The following is a 14,406-nucleotide window of genomic DNA, read 5'->3' as shown; positions in this document are numbered from 1 at the left end:
GGTAGGAAAAATGCTGTTGGACTGAGGGCTGTTAGGGATTTCTTTTATCAATAAAGGAACAGCCTTCATTTTTGATTGACCTCAGCAGCTGGTGTCCAAATGCCACTGATGACTAGAGTTTGCTGGCACATATTGTTTCATGAAGAAAGCACTTTCCAGACCCTTTGTTTATAACAGTTGTCTACAGTCCTGACATGGTTGTTTAGAATGCCTTGTTGGAAAAATACTTGGATGACATGTTATTGAAAAAAAATATTATAAGATAGAAGCAGTATATTGTATTATTTGGGTACAATGGTTGTTACCAAACAGCTTACAAACACCGTGATGATTTAGGTAACTTAAACATTTAAAGATAAGGGAAAATTGTACGTCGATATTACCCAAGGTTTCTTAAATCTTAATGTTAATAAACCTAAAGTTGCTTAAATTGTACACCCATAGCTGACTGTAGAATTCATGAACCTGTCTGAAAATATGTCTTCCTTTATCTCTGTAACATAAATATCTGAAAACTCCATTCACTAGGGCAGCGCCTTTGAGTATTAACATTATATTATTCAGGAATTTTATTCACTTTGTTATCCATGATAGGCAATTTGCTTTATGATACAATTCAAAATTTACTAATTAAGATAATTGCAAAAATCATGTTGATCAGCCATGTATACTTCTAATCTGTTCTGCTGGAAGTGAAAATTATAGTAAAGGGACAACTATATTCAAACTTTGATTAATAATTTTATGCACTGTTGCGTTCTGTTGTCGATTGTGCCGCAAGTCTTGAGAAGGGAGAAAATATGTTCTCTATATTCTCCCCTATGTTTATGCATAGAGGACACTTCCACCAGAAAGTCTTCAAAGCTTTCATGTTGAGCCTTCACAAGGTAGTGGCAACTTTGCAAATCCACATGGGATTTTGTTTCTGAACAAAATATTTTCAGAATGATTTGCAAAGCCCCTCCATCCAGGGCTTAGCTTCACCGTACCTTACAGCAGGAATTCAAAGCATTAATAATTACAGGTTGTTCAGACGAATCACTTCTTTTCCTCATTTTGAAACTTCAGCTAATTAATTCAGCTAACACTAGACTGGATATATAAATATGGAGAATGGATGTATGAATAATAATGATATTTACCTATCTTTTTTTTAAAAAAATAGTAAGCATATGATATTTGCCAATAAGCAGTTCAAGGCTTCCATATGTCAGCTAATAAATCTACATGAACATATACCAACGCTGCATGACCTTGGACCAAAGCCGGTCCAGCTGTAGCAATGGAACTTAAGAAACCTGTCTAAAGCTTTCAAGGAGATTTTTTTTCCCATTACATTTACCCACTGATGTTGATCTATTCTTGCAATATAAACTCTAATTTGCCAGGAAAAACAGGATATAAAGCTTGAAATTCTTAACGTGATTTCTGAAAGGTCCAAACTTGCCAGATTGCCTAAAGTTATACCAAAGTTGATGGTATCAAAAGCCATTAAGTAGCCTAGAAAAACCATCAGGTCCCTACACCACAGCTAGTTTCTATATTCCAGTTTAGGTCATCCATTAACATGCCAAAATAGTCTCAGGATTATATCCCAACCAAAAACCCAGGAGAAATTTAAACAGAGAAGCAGTTGCACCCAAATCCACTGGGGTCACATCTTTTTTGAGCCTTTACCCTTTACTCAAGAAAATTTGAGACTGCCTTGCACTTACAATGATCTTCCAGCTCAAGAGGCTTTTCCAATAAGGACCTTATTACTACTAGCAGGAACACAATCCACCTGATAAACGCATTAATCACCTCCTTAGCCATGGAGTCTCTCCCATCCAAGCTTAACTAATCTTTTAGTAAGGACAAGGTATTGGGCAAGACAGTGGTGGTCCTCATCTCCACATACACTACATGCTAAAACTCTCTGTCCTGCTATAACATTGGCGTCCAAATCAAGACAAATTGCACCAGCTTTTTCTGCAAATGATGATTAAAATTGTTCACAGCAAGTCTCTGTCCCTGCTGTGATGTCTAGACAGAGAAAACGCTACATAGAACAGAAATGCCCCCAAAGTGCTTTTTCCAAAAAGCAACTGGACTTTCATTGTTCTTCCTTGAAGATGTTTCGCTTCTCATCCAAGAAGCTTCTTTAGTTCTCAATGAGGAGGGCAACATCTTCAAGGCAAAACAAAGTCCAGTTGCTTTTTGGAAAAAAACACCTTCGGGACAACCATGACCTGGATGACTGAGAATCCCCTTAGACAGAGAACAGAAATGCACTCATTGCAAAGCAAAGGATTTCAAATAGGAGTTAAGTTGAACTGCACTCATTATTTGATTCAATCCACCCTGAACGCTTCTCCACAGTTCACTACCAATCACCTTAATTGCTGCAAATTTAATAAAAGACTGCTGGGAATGAAGAAACCTTTGGAGATATCCAGATCTTCAGAGGGTTCCAGAAATGGATCCTAAGAAAATGTTGGAGTTCTTCAAATACACTGAATATATTGAAAAACTGCACAAGAGAAGCTATCCAAGCTATGCATGGATATGATATGTAAACTGGGATTAACAAGGGCTTGAGTACTGCTGTAAGAGGAACTCGAGGTATTTATTCAGTCTGAAGTGAAACACAGGTTTATTGCAGAAATGGAATAACTAAGACTGCAATCTTAAAATAAGTCTTATACTGAATGTCCAACAGAATAGACTAGGATTCACTTCTGAGAAAACAACCAAAAATTGTGCTGCAAATTAGAAACCTATCTCCATTTCTTTAGTCAGTGTGAAAATCTAGCAAAGAAATGATCACATTAATAAAATTAATAATTATTACCCTCGCACTGGAATGTCCATATTTCTTGCAGATTTAACTACGGCCTCAAATCTGTCCAGGCTTTCTTCTATAGTACAATTGATATTTATTTTACTGAAAGTCTCGGATGCTGCACCAAACACCGACACTTCAGTTGCTCCAGCAGCTATCTACAAAAGCAAACAGAACAAGAAGAGAAAAAAAACCCATCATTTTTCTTAAGCAAATAGGAACTATACAATTGTAGTATATGCATTATTTTAACAGTAGTTCCTGACTACTGTAGCAAGAATAACCAAAAAGTAGTCTAGCTATAATTAATCAAATTTACATGAAGTCATTCCAAGAGCAAACTATTTCCAATTAAGATCTAGATAGTCATTACTGCTATAAGAACTGCTGCTAACTAAGATCTTCTCAGTGGTGTCCAATATCAGACCCCACATATTGGAGCAAGAATTCAAGACTAAAATAGAAAAGATGAGGCATTATGTTATGCTAGTATTTCTTAATCTTTGTTCCAGTTCATTGGCTTTTATTCTGAAAGGTCAGTGGAGATACAGAGTGAACTGAAACTCATTCACAAACTTGGAAAAGACAGAGTAATGCAATTTCTGTCAATTAGAGGTCACCAAGCTTGATGTGTGTGTCAAAAGGGGGAGGCGTCAGGGAGTTTAAGAGGTAAAATGTGGATCCTGATCATCACCCATTAAAATCAATGACAGCAGACTGCATAAGCAGTCTGCAAAGCAGACAACTTTGTCTCCCAAAAAGTAGAGAATGGAACTAGGGGATTAGCCATTTTGGCTCTAATTCTCACTAACAGAGATGAAATGATAGACGGTGTTGAAGCCATAGGAACCCTGGGAGGAAGTGATCATGCAATATTAGAATTCAACATTATAGAAGCACAACCAATAGAACACAGTCAAACTAGAGTCTTGGACTTCAAGAGAGCTAATTTCAATAAACTTAGAGAGGGCTTGGGAAGGATTCCATGGATGAGAATCCTCAAGGGGAAAACAACTCAAGAAGCTTGGGAAATTTTGAAAAATGAGATAATAAAAGCACAGTCTAGCACAATACCAACAAAGAGGAAAAACAACAGCTCTCAAAAGAAACCAGCATGGCTGCATAAAGAACTCTCTGACAAATTGAAAGATAAAAAGGACAAGTATAGAAAGTGGAAAGAGGGGAACATAACTAAGTCAGAATATCAGCAAATAGCCCGAGCCTGCAAAGATGAAGTGAAGAAAGCCAAGGCTCAAAATGAACTAAGGCTTGCGACCAAAGTCAAAAATAACAAAAAAAGCTTCTTTCAACATGTAAAAAACAAGAAAAAAGTGAAGGAAATGATTGGTCCATTAGTGGGTGGAAGTGGCAAGAAGGTGACAAGCAACAGGGAGAAAGCAGAACTATTTAACTCATTTTTTGCATCTGTCTTTACACAAAGGGAAAAAACAGACCAACCTATCAAAAATAGTGCCATAAAAAACAAAACAGAAACACAAGTTAAGATAGGCAAGAAAATGGTTAGTGAGCACCTGTCCAGCCTAGATGAGTTCAAATCGCCAGGACCAGATGGATTACACCCCAGAGTTCTCAAGGAACTGGCAGATGTGATATCGGAGCCACTGAACTATATTTTTCAAAGATCCTGGAACACAGGGGAACTACCAGAGGACTGGAAAAGAGCTGATGTAGTTCCCATCCTCAAAAAAGGAAAAAAAATGGATCCAGGAAATTACAGACCTATCAGCCTGACCTCAATACCTGGGAAGATCCTGGAAAAGATAATCAAACAACGAATCAACGAACACCTAGAGGCAAACAAAGTCATTACTAAAAGCCAACATGGGTTTGTCAAAAATAGATCATGCCAGACAAATCTTATTGCATTCTTTGACCAAGTGACAAAATTAGTGGATCAGAGGAATGCTGTGGACATAATTTACTTGGACTTCAGTAAGGCATTTGATAAAGTAGATCACAACCTACTACTTGACAAGATAGAAAAATGTGGGGTAGACAGAACCACCACCAGATGGATCCGTAGCTGGCTGACCGGCCGTACTCAGCGAGTGGTCCTCAATGGAACTGCATCTATATGGAGGGAAGTGTGTAGTGGGGTGCCCCAGGGCTCTGTTCTGGGCCCAGTACTCTTCAACATCTTCATCAACGATTTGGATGAAGGGATAGATGGGGAACTCATCAAATTTGCAGATGACACCAAGCTGGCAGGAATAGCCAACACTCCAGAAGACAGGCTTCAGATACAGAAGGATTGGACAGACTTGAACACTGGGCACTAACTAACAAAATGAAATTCAATGGTGAAAAAAGCAAGGTTCTACATTTAGGCAAGAAAAACCAAATGCACAAGTACAGCATAGGTGGCACCATGCTCAATAGTAGTAACTGTGAGAGGGACCTCGGAGTCCTAGTAGACAATCACTTAAATATGAGCCAGCAGTGTGCTGCAGCTGCCAAAAAGGCCAACACAGTGCTAGGCTGCATTAACAGAGGGATAGAATCAAGATCACGTGAAGTATTAATACCACTTACAATGCCTTGGTAAGGCCACACTTGGAATACTGCATCCAGTTTTGGTCACCACGATGTAAAAAAGATGTTGAGACTCTAGAAAGAGTACAGAGAAGAGCAACAAAGATGATTAGGGGACTGGAGGCTAAAACATATAAGGAACGGTTGCTAGAATTGGGTATGTCTAGTTTAACGAAGAGAAGGACAAGGGGAGACATGATAGCAGTATTCCAATATCTCAGGGGCTGCCATAAAGAAGAGGGAATTAAGCTATTTTCCAAAGCACCTGAAGGCAGGACAAGAAGCAACGGGTGGAAACTAATCAAGGAGAGAAGCAACCTAGAACTAAGGAGAAACTTCCTGACAGTGAGAACAATTAATCAGTGGAACAGCTTGCCTCCAGAAGCAGTAAATGCTCCAACACTGGAAGTTTTTAAGAAGAGACTGGACAGCCATTTGTCCGAAATGGTGTAGGGTTTCCTGCCCGAGCAGGGGGTTGGACTAGATGACCTCCAAGGTCCCTTCCAACTTTACTACTATTACTATTACTATTACTAATTGCTACTCTTAGGATAAGCCATAATATAGTTTGTTTGTTTTGACTCAATAGTTTGACTGAATATATATTACAGTTTATAAACCATGCTATAGGCTGTGATAGAATTTAAAGGGGACTATAGTTTATTATAATTATTTGGTCCAGTCATAGGAATATCATCCTCTTGACTGCAATTTCTTGGGACTCAGTTTGGGAAAGGAGGGAACATTTCAACTATTTTCCCAAGAGCATGACAAGCACCACAAGCAAGGTAGCAGAGGTACCATGTTGTTCCATGATGGAACACTTCAGCCCACTTCTGCCTGACTCCTCAGGAGGCACATGATGAGATATGTATTCTACTGTGAAGAGATTTCCTTAACAATTGGTACATGTGCTCTCTTCACACAGCAGTGAGCAGGAGATGTGGATACGCCCCAAAATTTGGCACAAGTCATACATTTCAAGGAATCCAAATCTTGATTAATGTATTTTGGATTTAACTTCAAGAATGGAAGCATTCTGTAATTTAGTATTTCTAAATATACAATTCTTGGAATGCTGTAAACCAGTGGTTCTCAACCTTTTTAATGCCGCAACCCCCAACCGGTCGTAAGTTGAGGATTACTCAACCAGTCGTAAGTCGAGGACTACTCAACTGGTGCAGCATCGTTTGCACAATGGGACTTTTGGCGGGCTCAGCAGGACAGAGACAGCCTGGACAATTCCTATTGGCTTTTGAAAGCCAATAGAATTAGACTCTATTCAAGAGAGTCTATTCTATTGGCTTTCAAAAGCCAATAGAATAAAAGGGAGTAGCACAGCTAAGGAAAAGGGGAAAAAAATGGCGGACTGCGTTGTTTGGCGACCCCCGTGAAATGGTCGTTCGACCCCAAATGGGGTCCCAACCCACAGGTTGAGAACCACTGCTTTAGAAGGATTTATTTTTTTCTAATTTGTATCAAAAAAAGTGTTCTTTTGTTTATTTGTTAACAGTTATCCTGACTTTATCTCGGAGCTGAAAGATGACTGGCCCAAAATCTCCCAATAGGTATTTGTGGCTAAAGGTGGATTCAAACTTGCATCTCCCCAATCTGTACCACGCTATTTTCATTCTATACATACATATACATTTATAAATACATACAGCAGAATGGAAACCATGAAGATTAGGAGTAAGGACTGGATAATGGACTCCAGGATATCGTTTTATTCCTTTCATTACGTCTGTGTGATCTGCCATCTTAAAAAAAAATCATTTCACAATGTCATATTATAATATCTGATGCCTATCTCATGGCATTAATAAAAGAACACAAAAAAACACAACCCACATACACAAACCGGATAAGCAAGATAAAACTGAGAATGTATGCCAAATAATATAGTCAGTATAACTAACATTTGTTCTCTTTCTCTCTATAGCACATGGTTATTACATGGTACTACATGTAGGAATATCTCTCAGTTTTCAAGTAATTGTGTTGTGGGCAGTGGTGGAATTCAGCTGGTTCGCACCACTTCAGCAAAAGTGATAGCTACCGTAAATGCCGGCGTACAAGGCGACCCGGCGTATAAGACGACCCCCGTCTTTATAGCTGGGCCACATTCCTAGAACGTCGTCTTATACGCCGGAAACTACCAGTATTTCCGGCGTATAAGACAACTCGGTGTATAAGACGACCCCCGTCTTTGGCGCCGATTTCAGCGCTCGCGGAAGTCGTCTTATACTCCGGCATTTACGGTAATTTTTTGTGGCCCAGGCCCAGAATGGACTTCCGGAAGCAGCATCCATACAGAGAACCGGTTGTTCACACATTTGAATCCCACCACTGGTTGTGAGTAAGATATTGAATTGAGATTTGGGATGGGCAGTTTGAGTCCTTGCTCAACATGAAGCTGCTTGCTGACACTGGACTTATTCTCAGCCCAAATAAATGACCATATTTTTGTTGTGATGGTAAAAGGAAGTGAGACTATGTTTACCATCTTGAGGTTGCAGAGGAAAGGCAAGCTATTTGTGCAATCATAACAAAACTTTAAACTCTTAATTAAATAAAGAATGTCCCTCGTACCACCTAGGAAAAGGCAAATCTTTAAAATGAAGTATACTTTACTTAATGAAATACGAAACCAATGTGACAACATTTGTGCTTTTGAATATTGTGAGACACCTGGAAATATGATTAAAAGGCTAAATAGAAAGTACAATTCAAGCACCATGAAACTTAATAGTTTCAAATAGATTTTATACAATAAATTTTATTCTTGATATTTTTTCTTGAGAGTAAAGTCTTATTTTAACATTAATGTTTCTGCAATCCATGTACAAAATGCAATAGGATACTTAAGCCATAAGCATTCCAGTGGCACCCGTTTATCATTCTTGGCAATTTCAATTATAGGTGTGGGATTCTGTTTTACATGGCACATTGCTACTGCAAACCCTTTACTTCTTCTGGCTGTTTTAACTAAAAAAAATCATCGCCAAAGAAAACATTTATAAAGAAATGGTAAAAATTCCAAAATACCTTTAAGAAAGAATAGATGGAAAAGTAACTAGCTATAATTTTATGATCTAAGAAAAGGCTGATCTAAGGGGATACAATTAAGATCATGCTTCATTGGCAAGCAATGTGGCCTCAGAATGTAAACAAATTTCATGCAAACATCAAGCTGTTATATTATACATTCAGCACTGAAATAGAAATAAAATGAGATTGTTTTCCACCCCTTGTATATGGCCAACCTAGACCAAATTTGCTACTGAAGCAGCCTCACTGGGGAAAAAAAAGAAATTAAGAAAACATTTTTAAAAACTAAGGAAGTGAAAAGAGTAGCTTATGGTTGCCTTAAATATTTCTTGAAGGAAAGTACATATCAGAATACCATATTACACTATAAAATGACAATAAGAAAAATCCAAAATTATTTTTAAATTGATTTTGTTAAGGCTAACATGAACAATATATATATATATATATATATATATATATATATATATATATATATATATATATATATATATATATATAAATTAATACAAACTAAGATACAGATGGAAAACAGAAAAAGAAATAAAAGAGAAAAACTGCAAAAAGAAAAGAAGAATAAAGGTAGAAGAGAAATATAAAATAAAGAAAAAAGATACAAAGAAGTGGCTTCTGATCTTTTTTTAACAGCAGTTATAAATACAATTGTAGATATACCTCTTTCTCCAACATTACATCGTGACGCTCTTCTTTTAATAGTCTAGCCTATGTAATCATCAAAATCATACAGCATAAGTACGTTTTATTTTTCTGCTTTATGCAAAAAGTCCATAAGGGGTTTCTAGTCAGCGATAAACATAGATATTGTCTTTTCTCTAATCAAACAGGTCAATTTGGCCACCTCAGCAAAATCTATCATCTTCACCAAACATTTCTCTATTGTTGCAGATATTGCCAAATCTTTCCATCTTTGTGTGTCCAATAATCTTCCTGTGGTTGTCATATATAAAAACAAAGTGCCATGACTTTTTTCCAACTGTTTATCCATCAGTACCAAGAGGAAAAAAAATTTTTCAGTTGTATAGCAATCTTTAAAATCTTCTGAATTGGTGCATGCATTTGAACCCCAAATGTTCTAGTTTTAGTGAGAGTTGATTCTCTTGAGCTTTCCTCTACCCTCTACAGAAGATTGTCAGTATGAGGTGTCATGAGTTTGCTAGAAGGACTATGCTGCAAAGTTTGTTCCCAGATAAGTATAGGTATTATTAATCTTCCATAACTACCACTTCATGCCTCTGCAAAATTGCCTTTGGAAGGTATTATCCACATCTTCCCTTGATTGAGGAGAGCAATAGGAGGCATTAACAACAGTATTGCTCTTATTGTTAACCCACATTCTCTCCACAGTATTGCCAAATTCATTCATTTGGATTTGTGGGCAAGGATGTTTTAATGTTTTAATCCACAATGCACCAACTGTTCTGTTTCTATTGCTTCTGTCCCGTTTGAATAAATAGTATCATACAATTGCTCTATTCTAGTTATAGAAATCATCCCACAACAGTTATCCCAGTTTCCATTTTAACTATGAAATCATATTTACTTTTCTGTATGCTGGTACAAGCTCATTCTGTTCATTTCCCATGTTTGGAACATTATGATAGACAATGAAGACATAAACTTTATAATCCAATATTCTTACTACAATAGAGATACGTGAATACCTCTTATTTTTATTGCAGAAGCTGCATGCAGGATTGAGTGATCTGCTTTGTGAATTCAGGCTATCAATAGCATTAACTTTTCCTCATGCCATTCTCCCAGAGAAATTCATGTTTCATTCCTGAGGCTGCTATTTGCCTTATAAATGGGAAAATCCTATTAAAAAATCTAAGTTTCCTGCAACAGATGTAATATCAGTGGGATGTCCCAAAGGTGCTTTTTCAAAAGGCAACCGGACTTTGTTTTTCCTTGAATATGTTTTGTTCTTCTCCAGAAATGAAGAAGCTTCTTGGATGAGAAGTATGTCTTCAAGGAAAAACGAAGTCCAGTTGCCTTTTGAAAAAGCATCTTTGGGACAACTGTGACCTGAATGACAGAAAATCTCCATAGACATTTACTAGTGGGAAGTTTCTGTGGAGAAGTATGTTCACTGATTTCCCTCTTTTCAAAAGGCAACTGGATTTCTAATTTTTGCTTGAAGCCATTTCGGTTCTCATCCAAGAAGCCTCTTCAGTTCTGCCTTTTGCCCATCTTTGGGATAACCATGACCTGGATGTCTGAGAATCTCCACAGACATCTTTCACAAACTTAAGTATTTATTCCATTTCTGAAGACCCAAGTCTCAATCCAACAAAATGCCTGCACTTATGTGTTTCTTATCAAACAGCACCCTTGGATAAGGATAATTTTGATCTGGATGACAACATGCAAAGAAAACTCACATATACCCCTTTTTTTCTCTTTAGTTACTGTCTGGAAAAAACATTAGAGAGACATTTTGATTCATACTATGCTGCCCTGTTATAATGTATAATTTGGCCCTAAATTAAAGAGATTCATTCCATGAAGTAATGCCTCATATTTAAGGTCAATTTATAAGATCACACGAAAATCCCCTTTAGATTAACTTCCAGCCTACAACGAGATATGCCACCTGAAACTGTTTGAATGTCATTACATTGTGGTGGTGATGTGGATATCCTGGTCACATTCTACTGTACACTAACTCTGACCTCAGCACAAAGAGGATTTCAAAGTAGTTTTCTATAGTTGCAATGAATATCCACGTGCAGTTATCTTATATTTGAGTTCTCAACAAAAGAAGTGCAAAATATTGCAATGCATTGCTGTGCATTTTTCTCTAACCTTTCAGAAGTCAACAGAAAAATAACGGCAACATGTTGGCTACAGGATTAACTCTGCATCATCTAGCATTAAAAATGGAAAAATCAAATGGAAGTATCTTTTGCAAAGATTATTTTTAAATTCCTTTCCATTACCATATATATTCAGAAACAATAGTAACTCTTCATAGAAATTATGACTCCACTATAGTTTGACCTCTCTAATAAATAGATCTGTCTGGATTATAAACAAGTAATGTGCCCAAGCCATTAGAGTTTGCCTAGGGGCAAAGAAATTGTCATCAGTAAACCAACCAGGACTTAGCATATATCAATTCCAATAACTATAGAAAAACAAGACAGGGCAGAAATGAGAAGCAATAAAGGAAAACTAAATAGAGAACTAATGGCCCAGAAAAAGAGTGTGGAGAAATTTCATCGTACAAGAAACACTGGCAATGCTGAGTAATGCTTAAGACTATCAGTTCTTTTGCCTACCTGAGGTACCCATTTTGAAGAAACAAAACTTGTCACTTCTATGACAGACAAGCCAGTTTTGGAAAGTTGATTGATGAGCTCAATTTTCACATCTGTAGGAAGTATAGCCTGCAAATAAGAAGAAATATCATTTCTGTACAACACAATGCCATGTGTTAAGAACATCTTAGATCCAAACACAAAACATTTATAATGCCATAAAACAAAATGTAAAAATCACCAATGATGTTTTAGGTTATTGGGCCCAGATGCTCTTTTCTTAGTCAAAATGAAACTAACACACATCCCCAGGAAATAAGTTGTAATACGTACTACTGTTGGCTCTTCCTCAGAGTCTGCAATATCTGTTTAATACAAGTGACACAGTCAACTGGAATAAAGACTATGGATAGCACATGTTTGGGAATACAAAACATATTTTTCTGACTATTACAGTAACTGGCATTACCCCAACCAGTTCAAAGCAGAACTTAAGGCTCTGTCCCCAAGAGTTTACAATTTAAAGCCTCTGAGACTAAGAGAAAGAGAGGGATGGAAATGTAATACATTTATGATAGAAGAAACATGAGAAAATCATTTAATCATAAAGTAAGACAAAAGTCAGAAAGCTGCTGTCACTATTTCCATTGTCATGAAAATAGGGACCTCACCTTCTACAAATGGATTTTTAACATCCCAACCTTTAAGTAACTTCCCTCTTCCTGCCTACTCAAATAAACACCAGGAATGTTATACGGAGTGGCTATGGAGGAAAAGGCACCACTTCCTTAATTTATATAATTTATGTAACTACTTATAGAGGAGAAAGACTGATGATAATATTGTGATATTCCAATATATGCACTGGTTTTATCTGCTTGTACTTGTGGTACAGTATCACTAAAACACTCCAAGACATCATTTTTATACGTAAATTCAACTACTGGGAACTTCATGGGCACATGTAAAATTCATTTACTTATTTGTTTATATTAGATTATTATCTCCCTTAATGTATTACTTTATAAGCAAATCAAGGTAGTCTTTCCTCCTCCTATTTTCATGACAACCTCAATCCTGTGAGGTGGCTTGAGCTAAGACAGCGTGACTGGCCCAAGTCACCCAGCCAGCTTTCATGCCTAAGGCAGAACTAAAATTCATAGTCTCCTGGTTTCTAAGCTAGAACCTTAATCATTATACCGAACTGGCTCTCCAGTTACCAAACTTCCAAGGTTCTTGTAACAAAACGGAAGCAGTTTGCATTGCCTTCTTCTGCTTGTTTTTCTGCTTCTCAGTCCACCTACAGCTCTATCATCTCCAATCCAAGTACCAACCAGGTCCAACCCTACTAAGGTTTTTAAGATCAGCTCAGGCTGACTAAGTACTTCACCAACTGCCCTTTGATTTTTGTCACATCAGTACCACTTGGGGTAGCTTCCATCTCAAGGCTATGTTTTTCATATTTAAATGTTGCATGAGCTTTAAGGCACATGTTTCTACGTGGCAAAATTCCAGATAATAGGTCGGGAGGTTGAAGAAGACAGGGAGAGAGAGATATCAAATCACATGGGAGAAGATAGTGCACAGGTCTTTCTGATTTCGCGAGGAACTTTTTTTCTTACAAATTAATAATTAAATGGGGAAAACCCATCGGCTGGGCACCAGCTAAGTGACAAACATGAAGCTATATGGAATGTCACCAAAGGGAAATAACATCCATATGGATTGAGGCTTGTAAAGACATTTTGTGAGGTTCTCGCAATTAATATAATATGCCAGAGTCCTTTTCTTAATATAAAGTTGCTATTGTATATTGTACTACTAATTGATTTCATATTGATGCTATTAAAAAACATAACCATCTCAATGAGATGAAACGCCCTCATTGCTTTTCTTTTTGTTACAGTTAGTCATATTTTGTTGATACTTTAAAGAGGAAAGATCTTGAAGACAATATTAATGCAATAGCTAGAATATTACCACAGTAAGAACTAAAAAAATGCTTACAACAAGAGATTAATTAATTACTTAATCTTAAATTTTAAAACATCACAAGAGAGGGGGATAGAAATCTAAACTCTGCTGCCTTTTATAAATTGTTGTAAACTTTTAACGGCATGATCAATTATTTGGGCTTAATTAATACAATATTGTCTTCCTCAATGGTTCACTCTCCCCATTGTTAACATACCTTTTCATTCTGTAATCCATCTCTTGGACCAACTTCCACTATTTTAACAAACTCAGGAAATCCACTTGTAAGCAATTCCTGAAACATAATATGAAAGATTTGTTAGCACATGAAAGATTATAGTTTGATCTACGCTAAGGCTCCCTCCTTAGGGATTTGCATACAGTTTGTTTTCATACTAGAAACAGGTTCAGGAATGTTAAAGGGGGAACAACGAAAATTATCTTAAAGAATCTTTGCAGAATGTATTTTCATCATCATGGAAATGTTTCCTTGCAGATTAGGATCAAATAGCCAGGATTCTAAAACATGATAGTCTTTTTCAAGAAATGGTGAAGCCAAACCCTGCTCTTATGAGAAAATAAGAAGAGGATCAACTTGATCACAGCCAGTTGCTCCTAACGTAACATTTACATTTTCAAGAAACTGATTTTCATCTAGTTTGGGAATAATTTATATCAGCAACTAGCAACATTTTGCATAAAATCTGTATTCCAGATGCTAAT

General features: G+C 36.9%; 1 protein-coding gene across 4 annotated transcripts in view; it reads right to left on the bottom strand.

The window, feature by feature from the left end:
* Positions 1-14,406, bottom strand: part of HMGCLL1 (3-hydroxymethyl-3-methylglutaryl-CoA lyase like 1) — a 51,944-nt gene that overhangs the window by 21,346 nt on the left and 16,192 nt on the right. For all 4 annotated transcript variants that reach the window (XM_039320342.1, XM_039320343.1, XM_039320344.1 and 1 more), the window contains exons 2-5: positions 13,901-13,978; positions 11,731-11,838; positions 7,042-7,137; positions 2,834-2,982 (exon numbers count right to left, since the gene is read on the bottom strand). In XM_039320342.1, the coding sequence (XP_039176276.1) occupies positions 2,834-2,982; positions 7,042-7,137; positions 11,731-11,838; positions 13,901-13,978 (431 nt within the window). The remainder of the gene's footprint in view (positions 1-2,833; positions 2,983-7,041; positions 7,138-11,730; positions 11,839-13,900; positions 13,979-14,406) is intronic.

Source organism: Crotalus tigris, unplaced genomic scaffold, assembly GCF_016545835.1.
Source record: "Crotalus tigris isolate CLP2741 ecotype Arizona unplaced genomic scaffold, ASM1654583v1 scf7180000023636.1099087, whole genome shotgun sequence".
NCBI lineage: Eukaryota > Metazoa > Chordata > Lepidosauria > Squamata > Viperidae > Crotalus > Crotalus tigris.
The sequence above is the reverse complement of the archived record's forward strand: the minus strand, read 5'-3'. Positions and strand labels throughout refer to the sequence as shown.